This window comes from Microchirus variegatus (genome assembly GCF_963457635.1).
Source record: "Microchirus variegatus genome assembly, chromosome: 2".
In the NCBI taxonomy this organism is placed as follows: domain Eukaryota; kingdom Metazoa; phylum Chordata; class Actinopteri; order Pleuronectiformes; family Soleidae; genus Microchirus; species Microchirus variegatus.
The window spans coordinates 8,950,061-8,977,826 of NC_139803.1; the positions used below are offsets into that span (position 1 = coordinate 8,950,061).

General features: G+C 40.7%; 1 protein-coding gene across 2 annotated transcripts in view; it reads right to left on the reverse strand.

Moving 5' to 3' along the window:
* The window catches only part of nbeaa (neurobeachin a), a gene marked incomplete at both ends in the record, with an annotated part of 84,142 nt that overhangs the window by 43,085 nt on the left and 13,291 nt on the right, over positions 1-27,766 (reverse strand). For both annotated transcript variants that reach the window (XM_083910162.1, XM_083910161.1), the window contains 7 exons: positions 4,282-4,428; positions 5,457-5,576; positions 6,689-6,815; positions 9,673-9,794; positions 9,922-10,017; positions 11,504-11,604; positions 14,229-14,460. In XM_083910162.1, coding sequence (XP_083766288.1) covers positions 4,282-4,428; positions 5,457-5,576; positions 6,689-6,815; positions 9,673-9,794; positions 9,922-10,017; positions 11,504-11,604; positions 14,229-14,460 — 945 coding nt within the window. The remainder of the gene's footprint in view (positions 1-4,281; positions 4,429-5,456; positions 5,577-6,688; positions 6,816-9,672; positions 9,795-9,921; positions 10,018-11,503; positions 11,605-14,228; positions 14,461-27,766) is intronic.

Consider the following 27,766-nt stretch of genomic DNA (forward strand, 5'->3'; position numbering starts at 1 on the left):
TCCCTTTCCCACCACCACCTCCCAAACAGGCGGGTCCCCCGGTGCCCGGCTCAGCTCCCCCGGCTGCTCACAGACCTGCAGGCGTGTCTTGTTTGAAACCTTTCATCTACGGTCTACAGTAGAAATTGTTGCCCTGAGCAGTTTGAATTGACAGAAGTGCATTTCACACTAAGAGCACAAAGAAGACAATGGAGACGTCTGAAAACAGCAGGCTTTCTGTAGCCAAACATCATCGTCTTCGCCTCAACTTTTCTCCTGACTCAGAAACACACTTTCCTTCAACACCTACGCACACTTTTTTGTACATAATTCACAATTCCACAAATAATGGCATCATAACCTTCGTCTAAGTTTGCATTTACTGACTGCAAAACAAATGACTCTGGTTATATAAAGAGGCCGATGACCCAGCGTTAAAAAGATAATGTGTTTAAAAAAGACAAAGTAATAGTACAGTAGCCGTGTGCCGGGATAATAAATCACACACAGAAACAAATTATTTCATTTTTTTACGAAGGTTAGTGGGCCCTCGGCATGAAAAAGAAAAGACTGAATAGTCTGAATGTAAAATTAATGCGCTGATTAAGATGCACATTTTTTTTTGCAGTGTAAGCGTATTTATTGTGGTGCGTTTATGAAGTGTGTGTGTGTGTGTGTGTGTGTGTGTGTGTGTGTGTGTGTGTGTGTGTGTGTGTGTGTGTGTGTGTGTGTGTGTGTGTGTGTGTGTGTGTGAGGCAGGTCGCTGCACGTGTAAAAGAGCTTTGCTGACTCCGTAAGTATACCGTATTAAAAGATGTATGGTGGAGTAAAAAAAGAAAAAAATGGAAATCTCGACACTGCTGGGACACACACACGAACACACAAACACACGAACACACACATACACGTGTCCTCACAATCACAAAACAGCTCGTGCTCGTCTCAAACCTGACAGCAGCAGATACGACTGTGGCTCGCAGCAGCAGCAGCAGCAGCAGCAGCGGCAGCGGCAGCGGCAGCGGCAGCGGCAGCGGCAGCAGCAGCAGCAGCAACACACTCACATTTATTCAGTTTAGCTCAGCGTGTGCCTCTGTGCATGAATACAATCTGAACATTTAAATGAATAATAACTTGAAATTAAAGAAATTCTGTCGAGAGATCTGAGGCCAGTGTTTAGGTCAACTTCACTTCTACTACGAGTTCTTTGAGTAAAACTACTGTGAAGATTGATATACAAGACATGTGCACACAACTGATGTAGTTAACAAGTTTGCCAGATGAGGCCAACCAGGAAGTAAAAATATACTGAATAGCCACCAGGGGTGCTGCTTTAAAAAACATCGAAACATTTTTATGATTAAAGTGCCAATACGGGGATTTTTAACTTGAAATTTTCTACAACTTATAGTAAAAAAGTCTTAAATCAAGTACACGAGGAGATATCAGTGTGCTGAACACAACCTTTTCATTCTTACGCAGTAGTTTTTATACCATTGCTCAAAGTCCATTTATTAGGCTTAAGAACGTGCACTCCTTTTGCACTTTATTTTGAAAACCCCAGATGTTAATGTCCTTACAATTCAGCCTATGTCGTTGGATTACAGGTTGTTTTTTTATTGACAGTGTTTTAGTAAAAAAAACTTTTTAGCATTTAAGTCAAAATTCAAAGACTTATAACTAAACTACAGTGTAGAAAGATTGAGCTCTGGGTAAAGATTCAGGTTTGTACTTTGTGCAGCATGTGATCATGTAGGTCCACTAATGGTCATGTGACACTGAATCCTGCTCACTGCTGCAGCAAGGAGGGCCTCATTTAAATACATGATAATATTATTTTGCACATCTTTAAAACAGTAATCCCCATATTATTATCATTTCAGACGATATATCTTGTCCACATGATGTCACTATCTGTTGCAACTTGAGGAAAATGCGTAACATAATGCAAAAAATAAAGAGAATGGGAATCCTGCACTGCACACAGACACAGACATTCAGAGCACAAAGCGTGCCGGGTGCCATCATGAGTCACATCGGGTTAGAAGACGTGGAACAACCTTGTGCTGAAGGCTTGTTTAGCAGAGTGAGCAGAGTTTCCTGTCTGCCTTTTATTCTCTACTCAGACAGCAGAGTCACAGACGGCGACTGAAACCAAGAGATTCTCTATCGCAAGTAACACAAATACATACATATCTGTACAGTAATACACTGATACAGCTCTCCTCAAACTCCATCTTCTATAGAGTGAAGTCACGAGAACAAGCGTTCACATTCACATTCACAGAGAAGCTTAAGTTCCGCTGGCGTTCTCCTTAACTCAACCGAATAAAAAAAAGAAAGAACCCAGAGCACTCATCATTACATCTCCAGCGCCGAGGCCCTGCAGCTTTGAAACAACCGAGCCATTTAATGGCCTCTTCTGGGCATCTGAGCCCATTCTGCGCCAAGTTAGAGAAGCAATCATTTGACTGATCTGTCCTGAGAAACTGTGAGCTGTGACAGACAGACGGATCAAATCACGAGCATGTGATCAGCAGGGGAAGGACATGTGAGGACAATTCGGTTTTATTGCACCGTATATTGTACGAGTTTCAGGAGGGAAAAAGAAAAAGGTATGATCCATTTACGACAATTTATTAGCGCTCTGCATGCTGACATTATGTCTCTATTAGCGTCACCTTATCAGGTAAATTAGAGCACATTCCATTCTAACCTTTTCCAGGAGTTGTTGAAATACCAGCAGCTGTTCAAAAAAAACCACACAACAGCAGCAGCAGCAGCCCCTGACGTCTGTGCACTGTCATTTTACCGAGAGCATCCAGACGGCTTCATAAACAAGCTGCCCGAGGCGTTTAAGTCAGCCAAAAATAAGGAGCATCGCCGCTGGCGAGGTGCTGCAGCGTCGAGGACGGAGGATTTTCTCAAGTTATCAGCGCTTTATTACCGACTTAACCGTTAAGCCTCATTTGATTCATTGTAATTGCAGCAGGAGTTGTGAGTTCAGACGACGGTTTGACGGCGAAACGAGCATCGATACTTCAACATGGGACTTTCCAGGAAGTGGTTAATGATAGTGGAATAGTTGACTGTTTTCATGACTTCCTGTAGTTTAATATTATTAAAGGATTTTGCAACGTGCAAGGCTGGTTTTTGACTAAATCTGTGAATGTGCATCTAAAAATACACATGAATGAATCACTGTGATATTTCCTGAAAGAAACACGTCCGTGCACCTATTACATAACCATGATGTAATCCACTATTACCTATTACCTATTAGTAATAGACACATGGCTCGCTTTTTAACTTTATTTTGTTTAACGTCTCACTACAGGAAACATGAACCTTTTTCTGATTGGCTGTTCAATCTGTCTTCTTCAGTTAGAGCCATCTATTGAAAATAATAATATACAACACTTAACTAAAATCTCTTCTGGTTAAACTTTAAACAATTAAAAGGGCAAAAAAAAACAACTGATAAATGGTTCAGATTAACCCTAAGTGCTCAAGGGGCACGGATAACACACAGGTCCTTATATGGACTTCCTGGGTGTGTGTGTGTTTATAGGTCACATATTCAGGCTTTAAAAATGTGGGTTTTTCGTCTTCTTATGTGTTGTTGAGTCTAAGTTATGATTCATTTTGTATCACACAGTGAAATAAAGTGGCAATAATTGAGCATAAGTCGCAAAATGACTGTTTTTCTTGTATTTTTGTTATAAAAACGAGCAAATTCAATCCGACTTTAAACATTTGGCTCAGGTTTGTTTATATAGTTGGTGAAAATGAAATTTTGACTATAGGTTGTGCTAAAAAAAAAGGATATAAGACACTCTATATTGCATATTCTTATAGCCTCTGTATATACTGTACGTTTTAATAACATAGTAATGGAAAAAAGCAGCTGAAATCCTCTATGTTCTAAGGGTAAATAATTGTGGACACATAGTTTTACAATGTTGTGTTAGGAAAGCAAATCTGACTGACCTAAAAACTGTAACTCAAGTAAAAAAAAAAGAAAAAAGAAGCAGCGGTTGGATGATATGTCTGAGAAAATTTGCTGGGGAATTTGTGACGAAACACCGAGGACACTTGGCAGAGAGTGTGGTGAGAGTGACGGGATAAACTCAAACCTATAAAACAACTACCGTGCAACCGTGGTACACTCTCACAGAATGATTGACGGCAAGTTTTTAATATGAACCTGCAGCAAAAAGTAACACTGACAAGGTAGTCCTCGGTTTGCACTGGTATTCACACACAGAGAACAGTCTAAGGATGACGACACAGACTCCGTCTCACCTTGTATCCCGGGCCGAGCTGGTGAATGGCAAAGATCTGAGCCGGGTTGAGCGCTTCGCTGAAGACGTAAATGGCTCCCAGCTGACCGCAAAACACCCTGTTAGCGTCCGCCGTCTCTGACGAGCCCAGGAAACACTTGTCGTAGCTCTGCGAAAAGAATAGACGAGAACTATGAAGAAACACGGATTAAACATTTATTTCATTAACATTTTCAGAGCGTGTTCATTTAAAATGATCCATGAATAATTTAACATGAAGGAAGGCAAAAAAAAAAGAAGTAATTTTCTTTAGAGAGACATTTCTGGGAGATGGATTATTATAAACCAAAGTTACTCAGTTTATTCTCAAATGTGACACGAAATAATTTAAAGCTTTGCTGAACTTGTACATTTATGGAAAAGTATTGGGACAGAAAAAAACAGCATGAATTCTGAGATTTAAGTCAGAATTCCAAGGAAAAAAAGTCAAAATTCTGAGATTAAAGGTCCAAATTCCAAGACTTCTGAATTTCAGAATTCTGAGGGGAAAAAAAACAGATTAATCTCAGAATTCATGCTGTCTTATTTTGTTCTTTAAATGTTTTGTTTTACATGTGGCCCTAACACTCTTCCGTATAAATTACAGGTGCACAAACTTCATTGATTCACCTCAGAAAACAGAAATACATTTTTTATTTTCCAGCTGACAGTGATCACTCTACTTTGCCGTCACCTATAATCACACTCGTCGACTTGTCGTTCATCACTGACATTTCTGCTCATCAAGTAGTAAAATAATATTTACTCATGAGCTTTTAAGACATAAGCATAAAACCAGCCTTCAGTAAATGCAGTTAAAAAAAAGCCAGCCAGGAAGTAAAATGAAGGCTGTGCTGCCTGCCACTGAGAGGTCACACTACCTGTCCCCTGCTAAATCGAAAAGTTGGAAGTTTGGAGTTGTGAGCAAGTTGTGCTGGAGGGAGGCCCAAGGGCAAATGTGCTGCAGCTAACGAATACAGAGGACAGAGCTCAAACGTTTGCCAGTATCACAGTGGGAGAGAAAACGTGGAGGAAACAGCAGACTCATAGTGGATCCGTCTCTCTCTGAGGCTGCTGCACAAGCCACGGAGAAGAGAAATAAAACAACCAACATCATCATCACTTTAACAACGAGACGACGTATGAGTGCTCTCTTACATCATTGGTGTTGACGTGCCAGGCCATGTCACCGTAGGAGACCAGCTGACCGTTGACATAGCAACGGATCTCAGAGTTCCTCCAGCGGTTGTAGATGTGGACGATGCTGATCATGTACCACTGAGGGAAAAAAACACACAGAAACACAATCAAAAATTATTATTATTATTACTTAATCCCACTGATATTAAGAACCTCTTTTTCAAGATAGGCAGCAGCAAATACGGAACACGGAAGTCAACAGTTACAGCAGAAAACATGTGTGCATGTTGTGGAGTCAGAACCTCCAGAACTCTCAAGTTTGGATTTGAAAGCGTTCAATGGAATTAAAATTGAATAAAAAATGAAATCAGTTTCCACTTTCTGCAACATTATTCCATGCAAAAGGTGCCGAATTAACAAAAGTCCTTATATGGAACAGAAAAGGCACAAATCAAAGAAGCATCCAAGATGGTAGCATGTTGTTTTAGCCTTACTGATCTACTGTTTACCATTTCTGAATATTTGTATGTTGAGATATAAAACCCCCGGCTGTGCAATAATCCATATTCTTTTTTTTATGTCTTTATGAAAGAAAAGTGTGGATTAAAATCCATTGTAAAATCACTCTATAACAGTGAAGAGTGGGTTTCCCAAAGCTACAGCAGCATTAATACTGTGCATGCGTCTGTGTGACTTGATTAAAGTCTTCCCTGGTTAAAATAAACACACGTTTGCCTGAAGGGAGTTTTAAAATGAAGAGGAGGGAGGAGGCAACTGTGGCTCAAATGTTCCAGACGCACACTTACAGTACAGTAAAGTATAGCTGGTCAATGGATAATAAGTCGTACTTACAGGGAGGCTCTTGTGCACATAAACACATCGACACATGCACAGCGAGGCCGTGCGACACGGTGACTTATAAATTGATCAAATGAGACCACTGGGAACTTTGTTAGGCAGTTCAGAAGATTCCACTGGGTCAGCAGTTACTGTGGAAGGCGTTCTCATCAAATGTGTGTGTGTGTGTGTGAGTGTGTGTGTGCATGTGCAGAAATGCTGACCATGCAGTACAGGGCCAGTGTTTAGGCCTTAATTGACAGACCTTATCTTGACTCAATAACACTCCTACTGAGCGCAAAGCAGAGATAGAGGAAGAGAGCAGCAGCAGCAGCGGCCACACAATCTCCAGATGCCGTCTCGTCTAAAAAGTAAGCAAAGGATAAACATCTCCATCGGCCTCGTGTGCTTACCTTGCGCGGCTGGAAATCGTACTTCACACAGTGCTGGAAACCTTTTCCTTTGGACTTCAACGACGTCACGATGAGACAGTTCCCCACGAAGTGAGCGGAGTAACCGATTCCTTTACTGGTGCGGAAACTGAAGGGGAACCACAGAGAGAGAGGAAGATTAAAATAAAGTTCATATAATTTTAAGAGTGAGTTTTCCCCGGGTTCTCCGGCTTCCTCCCGCAGTCCAAAAACATGCACTATGGGGATTCATGGGTGAATAACACCAGGGCTGCTTTTGTCCACATTTGACAAGTTTTTGTCGTCCTCACACAGGTAATTTGTGGTGTAAATAATGACATTTATTCGACCTACACGGCTTAAAAGTGCACCTTTTTACATGCAGATGAGATTATTACTAATCTGGGACTAGCACTAGGATGCTATGGTTGATTAACTGCACTCTTCTTGGTTCCAATTTGCCAAAAAACCTATTTGTCGATCATTTATGTGTGTTTATTCGATGCAGATATGAAGCTCTGGATGTGTGTTATGTTTACGGGTTTACACGGGTGTCTGGCAACTTTGTGGTTTGGGCTGGTTTTTACCAGATTGGGCGGGTTCTAAAATGCTGGAAACTGTCAATCTGATCTGGCAACACTGGGTAGAAGATGGATGGTTGAGACTTCCTCATGGACGACCCCTTATTTGCCCATGCTTCTGTGCAGCTAAGTATATTTAAGTGAGACTGATCCTTGAGACTGTTAAATGCAGTCAACATTTTTGATTCTGTAAACTACTACAAGAGGTCAAGTTCATAATTTCTTCACAAATAAAACTATATCTTGTCACCAAAAAACCAACAAGACACCTTTACCGCCTACATATGACTGTTTGAGCCAACATCCGTCACAACAACAACATCATTCTCTCTGCAGCAGCAGCAGCAGCAGCGGGGGGTCCTGGATCACGCTATAAATCCCTTTACCTCCCTTCCTTTCCTATAGGTTTTCCTCTTCCCACATACTGGATGTGTAGCCCTCATGAAACAAGATGCACTTCACTTTCCCCCACGAGGATCACACACAGAGCAGAAGGCGGACATAAATCCCACTAAAGTGAATCTCTGAGATACGTTAGGAGAGCGTTATCGTCGCCTTCGTGCAGCCGAGGACGCTCTCTGTCTCACACAGGTACACGGAGTCGCAGCTGTGGAGGGATGATAAGACCTGAGCCAAAGAAGAAGAAGAGGAGGAGGTGCACCCCCCATCTCTCTCTGGCTCTTTGCTTACCATGACAACCTGACAAATGGTCACTAAGGAAACAGGGTTTACGCGCTAACGTCTTTCGACGATTGAGCATGTCTCCAGCAATGGCTACAAGAGAATATATATATATATATATATATATATATATATATATATATATATATATATGGACGTATGACAACGACTTCCTCTTTTTATATTCAGGTAAAAAAAATGGCAGTAATGCATCAGATGAGGGGGGGTAAGAGAAGACGAACAGCGAAGTAAAGGAGTTCAATTAAATGAAAGGTCAAAGCTAATGAGGCTTCATTGTGGCTAACAGCCTGGACCACTGAGGTCCAGAGCTGTACGACCAGCACCCAGACATCTCAGATTATAATCCATTAGTAAAGTTCTGTCTGCACGAGTTAAATATTTATCATCCCGAGAAACGTAATATTGGATTATTTGTAAACGATTCTCGAGGAGGAGGAGTTATTAGAATTCCCTACAGCTGCTGCGATCATTTCAAATCTGTGGAATGGATCATCGGATCGGCCTTGAACCGAAAAAAGGTGAGCGCTTTGATACCTATATGTGCAAAAAAAAAAAAAAAAATGTCCTTGGGCAAAAACACTCGACTCTAAATTGCTTCCGACAGCTGTGTCGGTGAACTGGTGTGAATGATGTGTGACAAAATATTATGTGCTGCATAGACTGTAGATCTGCTGCGTGAAAGAGCCAATGTGGCATAAAGTGCTTCATAAATACACACCTATCACCTTGTAAGAAACCATTAACACACACACATTTTATATCATTGTTCTAATTTTTGTGCAGAAAACATATTTAATATGACTTATTTGTGCAGATCTGATGTTTTCTTCAGTCTGTAACATAAGACGTGTATAGTTTAAGACCATAATAGTTAGTTATAGCCCAATTTAATGTAAAACATTATTATTTTCTAATTGTGGTTAAAAAGCCCTGAAGCAAAGCAAGAATTTGACTTTCTAGAGTCCATCAGCAGGTGAAATTCTCATTACCTTTACAGTTAAAGCAGTCGTGTGTCGAGTGCTTCCTCGTAGTGTGATTGAGTACAGCAGCACGCTCTCCTTTAACCTTCATCGTTTCTCTTCACTTCTGTTTGCTTATTCTTATTTTAACCAGAAAGGACTTCAAAAGAAACATTGACTGCATTTTTCTCTGTGATTGTAAAAGGACGGACACAAATACCCAAAGTTTCAAGGCGATGTTTTTGGTCCTTTACCTCGATTTAACAGCGTTGTTGTCAGTGTGTCAAGAAAAATGAAATGAATTCTCCTTTCCATTCCTCTTTTCACCCACCTCTCCTTCACTAACCCTCTTCCCTTCTCTCCTTTCTCCTAACTCCAACCAGTCGAGGCAGATGTTCATACACACACGACTTTGGTTCTGTTAAAATCTCTTCCTTAAAAGGGAGTTTATCATCGTGTTCCTAAGTAAATAATGACTTAATAATAAAAAAATATTTTGGTTTTCCAAAGCCTTTTTTAGTACTTCATGTAGAGCCAATATTATATAAGTTTAGTAATAATAAACTTGAAATAAGACACAAGGGTGGAATAAAATAGGAAAAGGCTAAAGTCAGGAGGTTAAAACTCTGTTTGAACTTTAAAATAAACTAAAAATGCAAATAAAACACAACACAGGGTGGAATAAAAAAGAGCGAGTTGAAGGCTAGAGTAATATAGTAATTCAGATGATTGGCGTTGTGCTCACCAGTAGAGATACGGTTTGTCTTTGTCCACGTTGATGTTGTTGAGCGGATCCTGTCTGAACCAAGTGTTGATAGTGAAGCCGTTCTGGTAAGGCCATTTGGCAATGGGTGGCAACGCTATGGCCTGAGGGAGGAAAAGCACACATGAGAGCGGTCAACACTTACTTCTTTTTTCAATGTTCGGCTAAAAAAATTAAAAAAAATAATAATTGAGACGTCCTGAGTGAAAAGAACAAAGTTGTGTGTCTCACCGCTGCACTGCGTCCTGGGAAGTTGAAGAAGGTGTCAGGACCATTTTTCTGAGGCATCTGGTTCAACACGGACAAGAGCTTGATCGCATGTCGTGGCTGAGAAGGAAAAAGAGAAAGAGAAAAAGACGATTGTTGTTATTATTATGTGACAGTTGCTGCATATTAGAGACAGGGAGGAGGTTGGGAGGGAGAAACATGGTGTGACATCACATCTCTACCACAACCTCACTGGATCAATAACCCCTCAATCACAACCCACCCCCCCACACGACACCTCATCAATACCATGGTAACCCTTGTATTGATCTGTCGCTGGAGCAGGGCAGCTGGGGAGGAGAAATTGGAAAAGACGGCAAGGGGAATAGGGGTGACAGAGGGGAGGGCTGAAGCGAGGGATGATGGTCTTAGTGTGCACCAGTGATCGGTGACCAAAGGTCGCTGATGGCGGTCGAGTAGAGCGGAGATTGACGAGAAGGAACACAAGGCGGGTATCGACTGAGCGAGTGGACGAGGAGGAATCGCACAACTACAAGTTTCAGTTAACCTGACAACATTGAGGATTAATTAATTTAATTAATCTCAAACAGCTATATATGCTAAAACTATTTCACTTCAACAGCAACAAAAACAAACTTTAATCGATTACAAATTGCTTCACCTCATTTTCAGTGATCAAAATGAGCAAATAAAGGTGTTATGAATGAAATCGAAGAGATAAACGTGAAGTAAAATAAACTATAAGGTAAGATAAACATTAATGTGTTGAAAATGGTTTTTACTCTGTGCTAGAATAAGCAAACATGCACGTTTGCACTTCTGTCCGACGCCTATTGACCGCAGATGAATAAAGCACCAGAGTAAGTCATGAATGACGCGGTCAACTGGGATCAAGCGGTGAAAACTGTGTGACAGCGAAGACGGAGAGAGAAATAAAAGACGTTTCCTCCACAGCTGAGGAATGTGATCATAGAAGCTAAAGATACAGCGAGAATATCTGCTGCTAAAAAAAAAGACAACAGCCTTTTCATCCCCACACGCTGATTTGAAGCGTTACCATGGCAGCTGATGAGGCCATTACTCACTACTCTAACAAATGGAACCTCCTGTGCAATAATTAAGCCAATCACAATACAGGAAAAAAAAAAAGAGTTAAACATGAGCACAACTGCCTTTGTTTTGACAGTCGATCCCAAATCAATCCACACACACACACATTATATGAATCTGCTCTATTAACACACGCCTGATTAATCCCATCCAGACTAATGACACACAAACAAACTGCAGAGTTAATCCTGTGTCAAATACATTTTAGTCCCGACAACTAATAATTAAAATTTGTAGAATGGATCGCAGTTACAATAGCCACAATAAATACATGCACAGTAAACACTGATAACTGCATGTATCCATGTGATCACTCAGTAAAATATCATTGATATTGTTTATGTAATTGAATGCATAATATTCATCATTTAAAATGATCATATGGTTGCCCTCGGTCTCAAAAAAGGTTGGTTTTCCATGACGCAGAAACACTTTTAAAGACAGAACACTACATTTCTGGTGTCCACTAACTTACCCAGATGCCGTTGTCTCCTCTCAGCATACTGAAGAGCAGCTTCAGCTCCTTGACTGTGATGCTGTAGCTGGCCATGACTCCCAGCATGTCCACCAGCAGGTCTGAGACGACACACAAGACACACAGAAGTGAGTCAGCATTATTTCATTTGAAGAAAAAAAAAAATGCATGTCAATCGTGTTATTACATTTAAAGCACTCAGTCGTTTTTTTCCCCACTGTGCACAAAATGAACAGATCCTTGAAGCAGACAAAAAGAGCTGTGCTCAGCGCTACGATACAGTCAGTGTAGTGTACATCAGCATGTAAAAGCTCTCAATACATACACATCAGGTAAAGTGACACAAAACACACTGAGACGTCAGAGTTAAATACTCTACAGCCGACACAGGCGACCATGACACGTTCACACAGCATGAATGTGGAATTAGAAACTGACAAATTGGAAAATAACTGTTTCTATTGAGAGTTAAATCTTTTTTTTTTGTCGGATACGACCGTGATATCACTTTTATGACACAGCCATTTAACACTAGAACACCACTGCAGGATGGTTTTCACCTGAGCAAATACATTTATGTGATTTTCATGAAAACCAAGTTTTCATCTTCATTATTTTACATTTTTTTTGAAATTTTTTGTTCCCAAATACATAATTTTCCAGTAATTTTGGAGCATTTTTATATGGTCCCCTCATGATGCTTTTCTTTCATTTAGTTAGACATGACACAGTTTAAAATAAAAGAACACTACTCAAATTTGTCATGTATTGTCCTGTTTTGATATATTTTGATGACAAGTACTTGGGTTAGAATCACCCGGCGTTAGTGATGGTGTTTTAAATTTGAGCGATAGTGTTCTAGGGTTAAAAAAAACAGGATGCTACAACTGTGCGGCATCTGTAAACATCTGTAAACATCTGTAGACCTCACATCTTTGTCATATGATCTCCTTTTATAATTTTGCAGATTTAAGATTTAAATTGTTAAATCTTTAACAATTTAAGTGATTGTTAAAGATTTAAACCAGTCCCCTGATTTTTTCAGGTTCTTTAATGGGAATATTTTCTGGTTTCTTTGCTCCATATGATGAAAGAAATCGTTCAAACTGAGTCATTTTGGTTTGTGGACAAAAACAAGACATCATCATTTCCAGGTCTGACAAAGAATGATCAATATTTTCCAACATTTTCCCGACAGTTTATGGACCAAACGATTGCTCAATTATGAAAATAATCATTCGCTGCAGCCCTACGAGTGATTGTGGCCAGAATCAGACCATTCATTCACAAACAGCTCCTCCTCCTAATCCATGTCACATACATAAAAATGATCAAACATACAGTACATCACACAGTGCAGTCTTAATGCTGAGCAGTAAGAAGCTCTGTAACAGCAGGCTGCAACAAAATATGCTCTTGTTTAGCGACTGCATGTCACAAACCGACAAAAAAAAAAACAAGGCATCCAAAAATATTTCCCTGTGAATATTTATGCAGCTTGTTAAGAGACCACACTACGACTCGCACTTCAGATTCGTGTGTGGCACAGATGCAGTGAGGCCTCTTCAGAGTGAGGCAATCTCTTCTTCTTCTTTTCTCTTACGCTGGCTGGATATGAATAGAGTCTTCCTACAATATTTAATTAGCCAGAAACCAGCGACAGGGAATGAAGCAGAAGGCGAGTGCAGTGCACAATGTCCCAGATTCAGAACCCAGAATCCAGCTCTGTTTTTTGGTGCGATCAATCCATGTAGGTCATTTTAAATAGTTTTGGGAAAGACTTGGAAATCACGGCTCGGAAACGGAGGGCCGTGTACGAGCAATAAAGCCATTTAGGCGAGTAGTGAGAGATCGTAGAAGGTGTTAAACATCATCCAGGAGTGGCAGGTACAGTACTGTAGGACAGAGAGGACATGGAGAGGGGAACACACTCCAAAAGCATCATTCTTCTTCTTTTTAAATGATTGGTAATGCAGTGTAGTCTCTGCTCCTTTTTATTTAACTTCTACACCACTTGTATGAGGTAGCATGAGGTTAGGAGGTAAAGTAAGGACAATGCACTTTAAATAGTTTTTCCTCCTCCACACAGCCCACACATCGGAGCCGATTCCTCTTTGATGGAAAATCAGTACCTGGCTGAAGTCGTTCCACTAATCAGACTGAGCGTATAATATTATTATAGCAGTAACAGCTGCAATTAAACTTGTCTTTATTTGTATTGAACATCATAAATATCTATTTCTGATATAAGAGTGACCTTGACTCCACTCTTGGAAAAAGAGATTTTTGAATCTCAACGAGGCTTTTTTTATTTTTTATTTTTTTACCCGGTTAAATACAGCATATAAATACTATTTTAAGGGTTGTAAAAGAGCTAAATCTATCAAGAGGTGTTTTATCCAGATGATAAATGGATTAGTTTCCTTTCTGCATGGAGTTTGCATGTTCTGTCCCTGTGTACGTGGGTTTTCTCCAGGTTCTCCAGCTGCGCTGTCGCTAAATACACCAGACTCCTCTGTTAGAATACAGGGATTTTAGACATTTCCCCTGGTAATTGTTGGAGATTAACCCACATTTTTTAGGATTATTAAGTCTTTTTAAGTGATCTACAGTTTTCTGAGTCATAATGAATGTATACTGACACTGTAAATATCTACGTTCCTTTCTTTTGTCATTATGTGCCCATCATATCATATCTATATAACTACCTGCTCATCATGCTCACCTGCGATCATGTCGTCCACGGTGCTCATCTTGAGCAGCACCTGCTGAATGAGGCCCACCTCGGTGCTGGTCTGCAGGTTGCGCACGCTCTTGCGCAGGATGGCGGTGAACATGCTCCAGATCTCGGCCTGGCACGTCACCTCGCAGTGGGACAGCAGCTCCACCATGCAGCCGATGCTCTCCGCCTCCTGGATGATGAAGTTCATCTCCAGGTCAAACTCGCCGCCCACCAGCTGGAGACGGAGGAGGACGGAGGATGGAGATGATAGAGGACATCATTTGGGAAGGGAACCAGGTTGACATGAAGGGAAAAAAAGGAAGGGGGGAACAAAAAGAGAATGATTTAGTAAAGCATTTAACCTTTTGTCTCTCAGAGAGGTAAGCCTGGCTTCTGATGGATGCTGATTTTGGTCCAACATGAGTTTCTTCTGCCAGGGGCCGCACATACAGCAACAAATAAACGTCCTTCATCTGGACACACACACACACACACACACACACACACACACACACACACACACAACCCACTCTTCTCTCTCTGTGCCCAATGTGTGAAATGCAGCACTCTCCTCTGTGAACTACAATCATTTTGACACACACAGGTAATGATTAACACACCTCTCAGTCTCTGTCATTTCCGACAGCATTAGTCAGAGACGACGCACAACTCTTTCAAAGTCGAGTGCAAACGCTCTGCCGTTTAATGGCCAACGCGCTGTAATTACTGGTGAAAGTACAGTCTTAGTATCACTGTAACACTCAGTCAGTCATCACACCAGCATAGTCACTCTCCAGGAAAATAAACGGTATCCATAACAACCAACAAAACCACTGAGGTCACTGAATTGGAATGCACGGAGACAAAAAGCTGTGAGATTACACGTTAAAATTGAGACAAAGGAATGTGATAATCTGTGTCTGGATGACTGTGGCTGTGTTTTGAAAGAATGAAATGAATGTAGAATCCAAACAGAGTCAGTAAGAGAATGTAAAGGAGAGAGAAAAACCTTGAAACACATTCATGCATGTATATAATTACAATCATGTTATTCACTTTCAGGTTTGAAGACCTTTTTATGAAACTTTTACTATACTATTCATACATACGCACAGCCTTGGGAGATTTCATACTTAACCATTATTACTATGAAGCACCATAGAATTTTCTGATTCAGTTCAGGGCCACACGGCAGAGAACAAAAACACACAGGTTTGTTATTGCAAACATGCAGAGGTTAAAGAAACTCCGGAGTTTTAGTTCATGTTATGGACATAGTTCCCCCGAGTAAAGCCATATGTGGAACTTCCATAAACATGTACTCTCTTGAATGGCCACATATGGTCAGAAACAATAAAATGCTGATCAGAAATCTGACAGAAAATGACTCTATTACTATTGTTATTGTACTATTGTTCCTGCAGATTGCGTCTTGGGAGCAGATGCAAAACAATGCACAGCATAACAGAGATGACAGTCAGTCATAAATCATGGAATAAAATAACAGAATAAACAAAATAATTTTAAAAAGATACAAAATAAATAGACCAAATAAATAATCTAAAATAAACCAGATACCACTGTGCAAAATGTCAACATTTAGGTCTTCTTCAGTACAATATGAGGTCCCTTTCGTAAATGACGGCTCTGTTAAAGCAAGTTACTACTTCAGGATTAGGCTCTGGTGTGATTGACAGCAGTCGTCATGGAGACTGACCTCGTGCTCCTCACTTTTTAGGAATACTCGGACACAAACATGGTTTCTTCTGGTTTTTATAAAAACATGACATGCTGCACAACTTGACAGACTTGTTCTCAGCTCCAGTTTGACCTTTAAGGTTAAAGGTCGGGTCATTTTAAAGCCACGACACCCTTCTTTCTTTCTTTCTTTCTCCTGCTGCGACAATGTCAGCATGTGACTCATCAGGGTTTTAGATTTGCGTCTCCGTCATTGAGACGACAAATCCCTTCTCATCCGATCGTCCTCTCAGTCGTTAAACACACTCTCATTTCTCACTTTCTCTCTCTTGGTAAAAATGGATTGATCCAGTGCTCTCTGTGAACGCATTAGCGCTCAGATTAGAGTGGACCGCTGAACAAGGTGCGGAATAAAAGAGGCAAGAATGAATTCATTCTACATCGACTTTCTCCCTTCTCCTCTGAGGCTTCCCATTATAGAACCCGCTGTGTCCTACAATACGTACACAACCTGCCATTTTGGAGATGCTTGGTTTAAGAGGAGATGAAATATCTAAGTTTGAATTTCTCTCTCTCTCCTTGCTTACACTTCCCACCCATGCACAGAGCATCACAGCAGGCTGAGGAGGGTGATGCAAACAACGGCAACAAATTGAGTCTTGTGACCAACAATAGACAGAAAAGGAGGGAGGAGGAGGAGGAGGAAGAGGGGTATTATCTCTCCTCCAGCAAAAGCAGCATCTGGAAAAAAGGAAGAGGCTAAACTAAACCTGGGAGACGCTGCCAAGAACTGGGCTGGACCAAGAACATCAGGGAAACAAACACGGGGAAGGACATTCAGACAGAAATCTAATTTATTCCCTCCATTTAATGCGACTTCCATAAAAAATGATAAGTGCTCTCAGCATCTCTGTGCCCATCCTTTGCTCCACTCGGGCTTTTAATTGACGTATAAATAAACATGATGCATAAACGGCAATGAGGGCGATCACCGGCGAGCACTGGAGTGTCGCCGTCGCCGCTGCCGAGCACACGGACAAAAGGTAACTAATTAGGTTTTACGACGGGGACATGATTCCTTTTGCATAAACCCGTGACCTCCGATCTCTCTTTTTAACCTCCGTTCTGATGTTACTGGGAGAGCTGTAATCACATCACTGAGCACACACACACACACACAAGGACGCTTTAATACCAGAAGATCTTTGCTGGTGGTAAAGGACACTGACGATGTCAGAGGCCTCAGGATAAAAGAGCTTAGCAGTGACACGGCGTCTCCTGTGAGGCGCTGACCTCACCGTCTTCTCGGAGACGAGCATCATCGTGACCACTGTCGTGTATCAACACGTCGACGGATGTTGTTGTATTAAAGCTTTGCTGTTTTGTTTTTCTTAAGAATAAGAATAATTACAAACAAAAACAGTGCAATGACATGAAATGTGCCAGTTTTAGAGAACCAGCCCTTTGAGCTCCTACATCAAAACAACAGGCCAACAGTCACAGTAATTAACGACATTCTCTTCAGCTGAATTTAAGCACACTCAAAAGTACATTTACTCACATTCGATCACTGAAACGTTGGTGCAAACCAATCTCCTACTTCTTAAATTCAACATTTGTGTCATAATTATGTATAATATAGCGTTTGATACAAATTCAGTTGAGTTAAAGTACAAAAAAGCCTCATTAATCCAGGCTGGGTTGTGTTTTTCTGCTGATTTCTTTCTGGAGAATTTGCCCTTCTGTTTATTATTATTAATAGAAATGAAACCTATTGAGTATTTTATGTTTCTACTTTGAGTAACAGCCTATAATATCTCAGTGGACTCCTCACTGATGACTAAGCCTCCTCATATTGTGCATTATTTATCAGCTTGAGCAAAAATGTGTCCGTCAGGCTTTGTATCGCACAAAAACAATCTGTTGTGTGGACGCAGACTTTCTGTGCAGCCTCTCCTCTCCTGCTCCTAATTCTGTCCTGAGCAGCTTTGCAGTGTTTCTGCTCATTCACACCCTGAAGGAAGCTGGTGTTCATCTTGGCAACGTTCTGGATGTGTTGGAGAGGGTGAGAGGGAAGGAGGGTGCCGCAGGGGTCAGTGCCAAAGCCGTATTCACACCGCAAAAAAAGAGCTTATTTGACCGGGGCCACCTCATCCAGCCAAAACCAGCTCACATAAGAGGCTGAAAAAACAAACACTTCCTCTGTCCAGCTGACCCTTTCTCACCAGCCATACTGCTCGGGACAAAAAGCCTCGAGTTACTCGGAGGACAAAAGACCATTTCACAGCAGCGTGTCAACAGAGGCGTCTCCAGGAAGTTGTCACACCTGAGCAACAGAAGAGAAGCAGGGACAACATCACAGATACTAGGGCTGCTCAGTGAGGCACAAAATAATGAAAAATCACAATTTCTGAAATCAAGACAATTATTTGACAAAGATTCAAAAAAAAAAAAAAGTAACAAAATAGCATCAGAATAACCCCAAAAAGCTTGTTCTTCAGATGAGAAACCAAATGTTTTGTTGGAAATTACAGTGATCCTTCAAACCAAGTGTGAATGATAGAGCAATAGACCATTATGTTAAGAGTTGAAACAATAACTTGATTATTATTTAATCGGTTTGAAGCTTTTTTCATGATTAAAACAAATCAAGATTTCTGATTGTTTTAGCTTCTTAAATGTGAATATTTTCTCAATTTCTTTGCTCCATATAACAAAGAAATCATTAAAACTGAATCATTTTGGTTTGTGGACATTTGAGAACATCGTAATTTCCTGGTTTGACAAACAATGAGCAACGTTTTCGAGAAAACAATCGACTAATGGTTCCAATAAGAACTATTTTGATCCAGAGAACCCTTTAAAACCCCTTTCCTGAATAAAGGGTTATAAAAGGGTTCTTGGTGGAACGCTCCAAAAGGGTTCTCCTATGAGGACAAGCCGAAGAACCTTCTATGGTCCTACTTACACTCTTTTATTTCTAAGAGTGTACAGTTCAGCATTGTTCTGTTTGGTTCTTGTGTTGGACGTCGCACTCATGACTCTTCCACTGACGACACTATCAGTGTTGTGACGTCACATTTTAGTGTCGGCTCAGCTCGCTTGGAGAAGCTACCAGATATTATCCCTGATGGAAAAGCATAATAAACTGAGTAGAGTCGAGCCGAGCAGAACCGTGCCATAATCGTTCAAAAAAGTTGAATTTCAGGACACTTAGCTGAAGGTACCAAATACAGCTCTTTTTCTACTTCACGCCCGTGTCATTTAAAGCAGGTAATGTACTTTGGATTTTAAAGCCTTTCCCCTTCAAACGGCTTTCTGCATTTTAATACATTAAATAGCTGCAGGTTCAAAGACAAGTGAAGGACGCCTGCAAAGACAAGGACACGATGGAGGTGATGGTGTGTAATACATCAGTCTCTACATCTACAGATGCTGACAGAAACGTGCAGAGAGCAGCTCGGCTCACAATCGCCACCTCAGCTGCAGCAAAAAGGTTTTGGGCCAGGTTGCTAAGTAACAAGCATGAAATTGTTTTTTTTTGTTTTGTTTTTTTTAAAAGCTTCATCGAGCTGAATTATTAATCAATGGAGTTATTAACATCATCATTTGATGATTGAAAAATATGAATTCTTCCCACTGTGCAGTTTGGTTAGTGTAAGTAGTGATGGTCAGAGATGAGCAGACATCTGACCGTGCAATACAGTTAGTATTATTTTCTCACCAGGTGATATGTCACAACTTTTACAGATGTTACAGGTGTTGGGGCCAGTGTGAAAAGCGCTGCTAAAGATAACAACATGCTTCTTGAACGTCCCATTACACCATCATGTGTCAATGAAGCAGCAGCAGAACATTTTTTTTACTATGACATGGAATATGAGTTTACTCTTCGATTACAACGTAACCATGCAAAAGTACATACAAAGAGTATATATGTATATATGTGTAGATGGATATAAGGCTGGATAGGATAGATACAGACATCTCCTGTAACATCCTGTAAATGACTTTATGATCGGAGAAAAAATAACTATTGCTGTTTTCTGTCTTTGTCCAACTAAAACCAGACTTTAAAAGAATATGTTAACAGTCAGTGCAGCTAAAATAGAATCTCTCACAGTCTGACTCACACCTTAATAATGCAATAGGGAGTCTACATTGAAGCAGGTATGAATGGGAGACACAGTCAGTCAGGTTGTTCCATTGTAGCAGTCGCTCAACCCCTCCTCCGTCTGACCTTGTAATATCGTTGTGCAATTTCAGTTACATATACATATATATATATATATATATATATATATATATACACACACACATATATATATATATATATATACATATATATATATATATATATAATGGCAATAAAGAGCCTTTCCTGGGCTCTCTGCTCTGCACATGTGGCCATAACACGGCCAATTTCAGAGCAGTACATTTGCTGGACTGTAGCTCAGACTGATGCTCTGTCAGCTTCAGGAATTGAACATTTAGAAATGTCATGAATGGAAGACTCCGAACAGTGCCCGACATACTAACAGTAAAGCCACAATCTAAACTAGAAACGGCTGAATAATAACAACAAGTTGAAAGAGGGCATAGAGGTGGACAATTCCCCAATAGTTCTTGTATACTGGGACACTATAGGCCGATTAAACGGCATAGTCAAGCTACAATTGGCTTTTCCTCCAAGTACCACCGGAGGAAGCTTGCGTACCACTTGCGGCACACGTGCCACAGTTTGAGAAACCATAAGTGAGCCATGAAAGTCAGGTGATAGTCAACCGTGACAGACAGAGACAGAAGGTTCAGGGATGACAACATCCTCACTGTGTTATACTGCTCTTTACACACGATAACTCTAACCTGAATCTCGTTATCCAGTCATTAATGATTGACCGAGCGTCCGTCAGCAGTTAGGAAATAAATTGCACATCCCTGGTAATTGGTGAAATATATAACGTGTAATGTAGTTGTGTTTAAACTTTATCATTATCTGAACTTTAAGCCGGAAAATCGTGACTCGCGTTCTCCTTCTCCTTACTGTAACCACGCGAATGTTGTTTTTGTTTTTGAATTAGTGAGAAGTGCGGCATCAATTACAAATTATTAGCGCGATTATTCTAATTATTCTTATTTAATAGCGATCGATCTGTGGCAGACCCGACGCAGCAGCCCATTATGTAAAGCTGTGATGCTGCATCAAACGAGCAATTACGCCAGCTGATTGCTGTGACTGACTGACTGCTGAATATTGGATGACTATCAAGGCCCTGAAAGCTGGCAAAAGAGGCACCTGTTGCACGTTACAGTCATCAGAGATGACAGGTCAGAGAGAGACGAGTGGACGGTCAATAGCCGTCTTCTCTGCCTCTGCACATTCAGACCGAGCCTTTGGAGCCGGCGTCATCAATATGCAACTTCAAAGCCTCTGGGAGTGTGCTGCTGGAGAGGTGCGAGCATGTGTGTGTGTGTGGTTGGGGTGGGCTCATTACTCATTTGTGTCCCCTGAGTGAGTCGTGGCTATTCAGTCCCTTTGTGTGCCGAGCCAGAGAGGAGACGAGAGGCCCATCTAGACATGAGATCACAGATTATACACTTAACGCTTCGCCGAGAGGGCTCAGCCGAGCACAGGAGAGCGAAAATTGAAGCTGAGCGAGAGAGAGAGAGAGAGAGAGGGGAGAAATAAAGGGGGGATCCGGAGAGAGACGAAAAGGACGAAAAACAAACAAAGAGAATGAACGGTGTAAACTGCAAAAGGGGGACGGGAGGGAAGCACGACGAACAGAAGAGAAAACAGGGATTAGGAAGTGTTTGCGTAAGAGATGGAGCGAGAAAGAGGTTGAATGTACCTTTAATGTACTTTTCTTATCAGAGCCGCAAAGTCATCTCATAAAATATGGGGGCCGCAAAATGCTCAACAATCCACATTCTCGTTCCTGCACGGCCTCATTTTTATTTATTTTTTGGTAAACAGAATTCAGTTAATTCAGACTCAGGGTTAAATTCTTGTAATCGCTGTGTATTTCAAGGCTTTAGGATGAGGATTGATGTGAGCTCTGGCCTCACATCACAAGGGCGATGAAAGTATTTAAAGCAAAGATTATTCATTTAAGGCACTGAAACAATTGTATTATTATTATTGTTAATTATTATAATACATTTTACATCACTTTCTACTGAATTTGGTCAAATTCTGGTCAGAGACAACAAGCAAGCTGAACATTAATTCAGTCTTTGTCATATTAAGTGGACTTTTTCCACAAAATTGACATGTTTTGACATTTTTTTAAACCTGAATAATCGGTGGAATAATCACTGGCTGAAGAAATAAGAGTAGAATCTAGGTTCGTGTACAGGCTGCAGCGTATGACTGAGTCTGTATTTCTGGCTCTGTGACTGTGATCTGAACTGACATGTTGAGTGACTGTAGCCTGCAGACACACTGGTGAAGAGGGAAGGGGGGGGCGGCGCCCCTGGGACTGCATTTCCCATGGGCCTTTGTACCAGTGTCTGCACAGATGGCAGACACAACCCCCCAATGTCACAATCAAACAAAAGACGTGAGCGAGTGAGAGTCAGCAAAAACCAACACAATCAGCCACGAGAGAGTAAAACAAGCAAGAGGATGGAGTTCAGCGTGAAGTGTAGACTTTAGAGGAGGAGAAGTGAGGTGCACTGCAAACACGTGTGCACCCACACATTAGACAACTGCAAAAATGCAGTGATTATATAAAACCTCACGAGGGAATAAACTGTACGCTCAGGGTTGTTTAGGTAAGCAGAAGCAGGTTTTTGTGCTCGTCTATAGGCTCGAATTTAACCCTTGATCACTTAAGCGGCAAAATATATATATTTTTGAAATTATTTTAACCTATTTTTCCAGAATAACTTTCAATATCTGGCAGTTACTGCATGTTAAAATAGTATATTAACAATTAACAATGAAGAAAAACACCAGATTTTGTGTGTTAAATTTGAAATATGAACTATAATAATATAATATAATAATAATAACACTAATGCACCAACAATGCAAGGCCAAAATGTTGACGGCCGCTCAGATTTGTGAGTAATCCTCAAACTAAATGAGTCATCACATCATAAAACGTGCAGTCGGTAAGACAGAGAGCACATTACAGATCCATACTGCAGGCGACGTTACGTTCATTATGGATAAGGTGACGAATCAATTAGATCAATTAGGTTATAATCACGGCCTTAAGTGCAACCAGCAGTTGAAAGGGCCTCCGCCTCCTCAGTGCACGTCATTATCACAACTACCACAGAATAATTAGGTTAGAATACAAAAGAAATACTTACTCTGACAATGGGAGATATTTTTGGTTACACGCAGAAAAAGTTTGCTGCACTCTATGAAAATAATTGTTAGTTGCAGCCTTAATCGATGAACATGTGGATTATTGTCTCGATTAAATTATCATTTGGACCTTTTATCTCATAATCCTGACTTCATCTTATCATGACTTACTTGGAGGATATTTTTATTATCAAGGCTAAGTTTTATCTCTTTTTCTTTGTTGTACGGAGCAAAGGAACCAGAACATATTCCACATTTACAAATCTGAAAAATCAGAAACTATCGTTTTCATTATTTAAAAAACACACATTAATTGATTATCACCTACATGCAAATCATGTCAAACAGTATTATACAGCTAAAAATAACATAAGTTAATGCAAATGGAACGTAACAAAAACATGACATTTTGAATTAACCTTTTGAATTTACCTTAAAATAAGTATAAATTATTGTTTTTTATTATTATGTTGTTTATATCTTTGCTCACAGGGATTCCACTGAATGCTATTTTCAGAATAAAAGCCTCCCTTTAGCGATAATCATTTTGTTTGGGGCCAAAACTGTAATTGAAACACAATTTTCCAATAATTACACCCCTCTACCTGGATGTATGACAGCAATCTAATGCATTACGGGAAACCGATGTATCTTACTGTACATCCAAGCACTTCCTGTGATTAGACGGAGACGTTGTGTTGCATAGATTTTCATCAACGACGACAACAACAACTATCAAAGGATTAAAAATCACCAAAGGGCAACAAAAACAAGAAAAACAAGAAGAACAAGCGGCGTATTCTTATCATAATATATGGATCACAAGAGTGCAGATGGCACTTAATTACGAGCTGATTTGTCAGCTCCACACACACACACACAGCAAACTTACTTCCCTCTGACAGCTCTCATTACTCACACACACAAACACGGAGCCCATTCAAAGAACGTGAGAAAAATAAGCTGGACTACAGTTTTTTTTTTTGTACTCACCAACATCCCAAGTGTCATTTATTTCATATTCTGATTTGCATAAATGCAAAGAAAATGAATTCAGACTCCTTGTTGGCTTTGTAAATGTTTTCCTCTTGCAAATCAGGTCAACGCTAAGAATATACAGTATCTTAATGCACCAGCCAAACGTATTGAACTAAAGAGTGAGTCATCAACGTGGGGGGGGGGGCTGAATTTGTTCAAGGCAAAATGAAAATGTGTGCATAAAAAGTGTGGCCTATGGGCAAAGACGGTTTCACTTTCAATCAGCTTGAGTGATCCTGTCGATGCTGCCGTGTCGGGAAAGATGAAAAATTCCAATTAATCAGCCATCCACTGGCACCAATTTAGCAAGAAAGTGTAAAACTCTTCAGTTGGAAGCAGACGTTTGTGTTCTCGGCTGCACCCTGGGCACATTCTCTTCCCCCCCCCCAAAAAAGTATGAAAGCACCATGAACATCAGCATCAGCACACATCAAAGAAAAAGGAGCGTTCCAGTGGATTGACTTGTCAGGTTTTTAACCACTGCCATAAACCAAAGGAGTGGAGAGAGCTGGATTAAAGGGGAGTGAGTGAAGGTGAGATAAGTCAGTAACACCTGCTGAGATCCGTCTCTCTCTCCACTTCATCACAAACCAATTAAAGTGTGCCTTTTCCACGCCTCCGTCATCTCACTCAAAGCATGTCCTGTGCTGTGCAAGCTTAAAACAAACCGCACACTCCCGTACACTCAGCATCCAAATGGCAAAAGCTTTCTACCAATTCATCGCAAAAAAAAGGTCTCGTAGTTCTTAGTCATTTGTGTCGGTTCATCACTAACTCACTCATGCACGCTTACAGCAGCAGCAGCAATTACATTAATAACACAACGAGTGCACACAAAGGAGAACAGAAGACGGTGAACTGTCCCAAAATAATCCAATAATCATAATAATGAGGCAGCACTGCATTTGCATATGAGAGGATTTAAAAAAAAAAAAAAAGGTTGTTTACGGGAGAGTGGGAGGCGAAAGAAGAAGAAGAAGATTCAGAGGGGATGCATCCTGTCAAGGACAGGGTCTATGCACAGTCATGTAATAATGTTATATTTCAAGGATGCAGCCTCCGGGATTAGAAAGATAACCAGAGAGAGTGAGGTCAGAGTCAGAGGTCACAAACTGAGTCACCGTCAGTGTGTATGCTTCGGGAGAATGACAAAAATGCAATCGTCAAACCAAACTACAACTGAAACAACATCACTATTAATAATAACAATATCTGAGGCAGCAAAAAATGTGAGTGTCGCACACTGTGAGAGCAGCTCCACGGTGACACTGCAGAACAGAAGCGTATTGTTCAGACGAAACACAAACACTGGCATGTGCACTGCACTGCAGGGATTGTGGGATTGCAGGCAGGTGATCAGCACAACTCTGACCACATCCAAACAGTCATTTAAAAACGTCCACCACCTGATTGGACAAAGAGGCTTAGCGGCGGATCGAGCGCTTAAGCCTCGTCACATGCTTTTGGACAACAAACAAAAAAAATTGTTTTTTTCCCCTGTCACACAAACACCAAAAATTGACATTTAACCCTCTTATGACCACCAGGGGGCCACACACGGTTGCTGTAGTGGTTTACACTGAGTAAAAAATACTAATATGGTCAATGATTCTAATAGTTTTTTATGTTTGAAATATGAAAACAAAGAGGCAGAATCAAAACTGACTGGACTCTGGTGGTCATCTAGTGTAATCTTTACCATTTCTATTAATTGTGTGTCGTTAAGTGTGTATCCACTGCAGGAAAAACAGTATTGTAGTAAAAGTGCATTAACGGATTTCTACGAATCATGCCTCCGAGCTAACATAACAAACGACTGAATAAATTCCCCATGAATAAATTTGCGTCTTTCCCGACGTGACACGACACCGACTCAGACCTTTCAAATTTAGTTCAACCGGTCGCCTCACGTAAGATTTTCTTTTCAGAAGAGGACGACAATAAGAGCTAATTATATACGTAGAGCTTTGACGTTGACTGTTCTATTAATAGCAGCGATTGTCATGGATGTCAGTCATACAGCGGAAGCTGCATTTATTGTCATTCACATGCACGTACTCTACTAGAGCTCTATATTCAAGAATCTGGCAATGTAATATGATGAGATATTGTAATTTTTCCTCCAAAAATAGTACATTTTCAGAAAAAAATCCTAACTCTTATGGTAAAAAATAACAATTTTGTATTCATAAAAATGTTCTTCTCACTTAGTTCAGGGGCCACAAACGGCACAATTTGATCTCAAGTTGGCTGAAATAATGAAATAATGCCATAATAGTCTATAAACTCCAAATGTTTCCCTTTGTTTTACATTTAATTAAATAGAATTAGGTGCCATTTCAACAATATTATGCCATTAATCAATCAAGGAGATGACGACAGCAGCTACGCATTTATCAGGCAGAGGTCTACGCTTCACCAGGTCAGCAACTGTTACGACTTATTGTGTAGGAACCCCAACGCACAATTTCTGTTTTTAAATTGAAAACAGTCCAAAAAGGCAACAACTTCTGTCAGCTGGGAACAAAGAGGTCCAGAGGAGCCGAGTGAGAGAACAACAACATCTAAATTGTCACCGCACAGAGGGAATGAGACGAACTGAAGGGGCAAAAAAAGAAAAACGACACCGGTGAGAGGCGGTGACGGAGAGGCCATCGTTCACAGGACGGCACAAAACAAATGAGACGTGGTGCCGAATTTTTAAGAGCCACGGCAGCGGGAGAAAGCAGAAGTTGAATGGTGAAGTGTAGGAGTGAGGTGTCAAGGTGTTATTGAGGACAAGAGGCAGCTCAATTTTTGCTCTCTCTTCATATGTTTTTCCATCTTTCTTTCCTCAAGATGAGCAGGAACGAGGGCGTCCTTGTGTGTTATGTCACGGGGACCCTTGGAAGGAAGGACTCGGAGGCTGAGATAAGGTGCTTTTAACAACCTCCTGGTCTCCGCTCTCCTGTCTCCGCTCAAACACGCTCGTTTCAAAAGAAGCTGACAGGAAGTGAACTCCTGCAGGGCCTCCAAACATGAGTGGGCGTATCAGGAATGAAAGTAGGGCAGCAGAGAGACACAGATCTCGAGGATTTCAACGTAAAATGTGTTGTATTTACATTTCAGGACTAAATGTGCAGTAAAACGTGATAGTTTGTTCAGAATCTGCGGTTTATCACGGATGACGGACCATCTTACGTGATTTTAATATTCCCGGAGCAGCCTACGTGTTAAAACCACTTGAAGGAAGGAAGGTAAGCGTCTTTATTGTCATTTCGAGGTCACATGGATCAACAAAACTGTAGGGCGACGACACAGAATAGGTGAGACTCAAAAATTTCACTTCCAGGGAAGCTCAGCTTCTCTCAGAGTCGATGCTGGGCTTCATGTTGATTGGAGGAACGTGCGACTCCATACGGATTATTCCTGGCATTCAGTAGAGAATAGAGGCGTATTTAACTGTACGGCGTCAATTTCTTTAATGAAAACTATGATGAAAAAA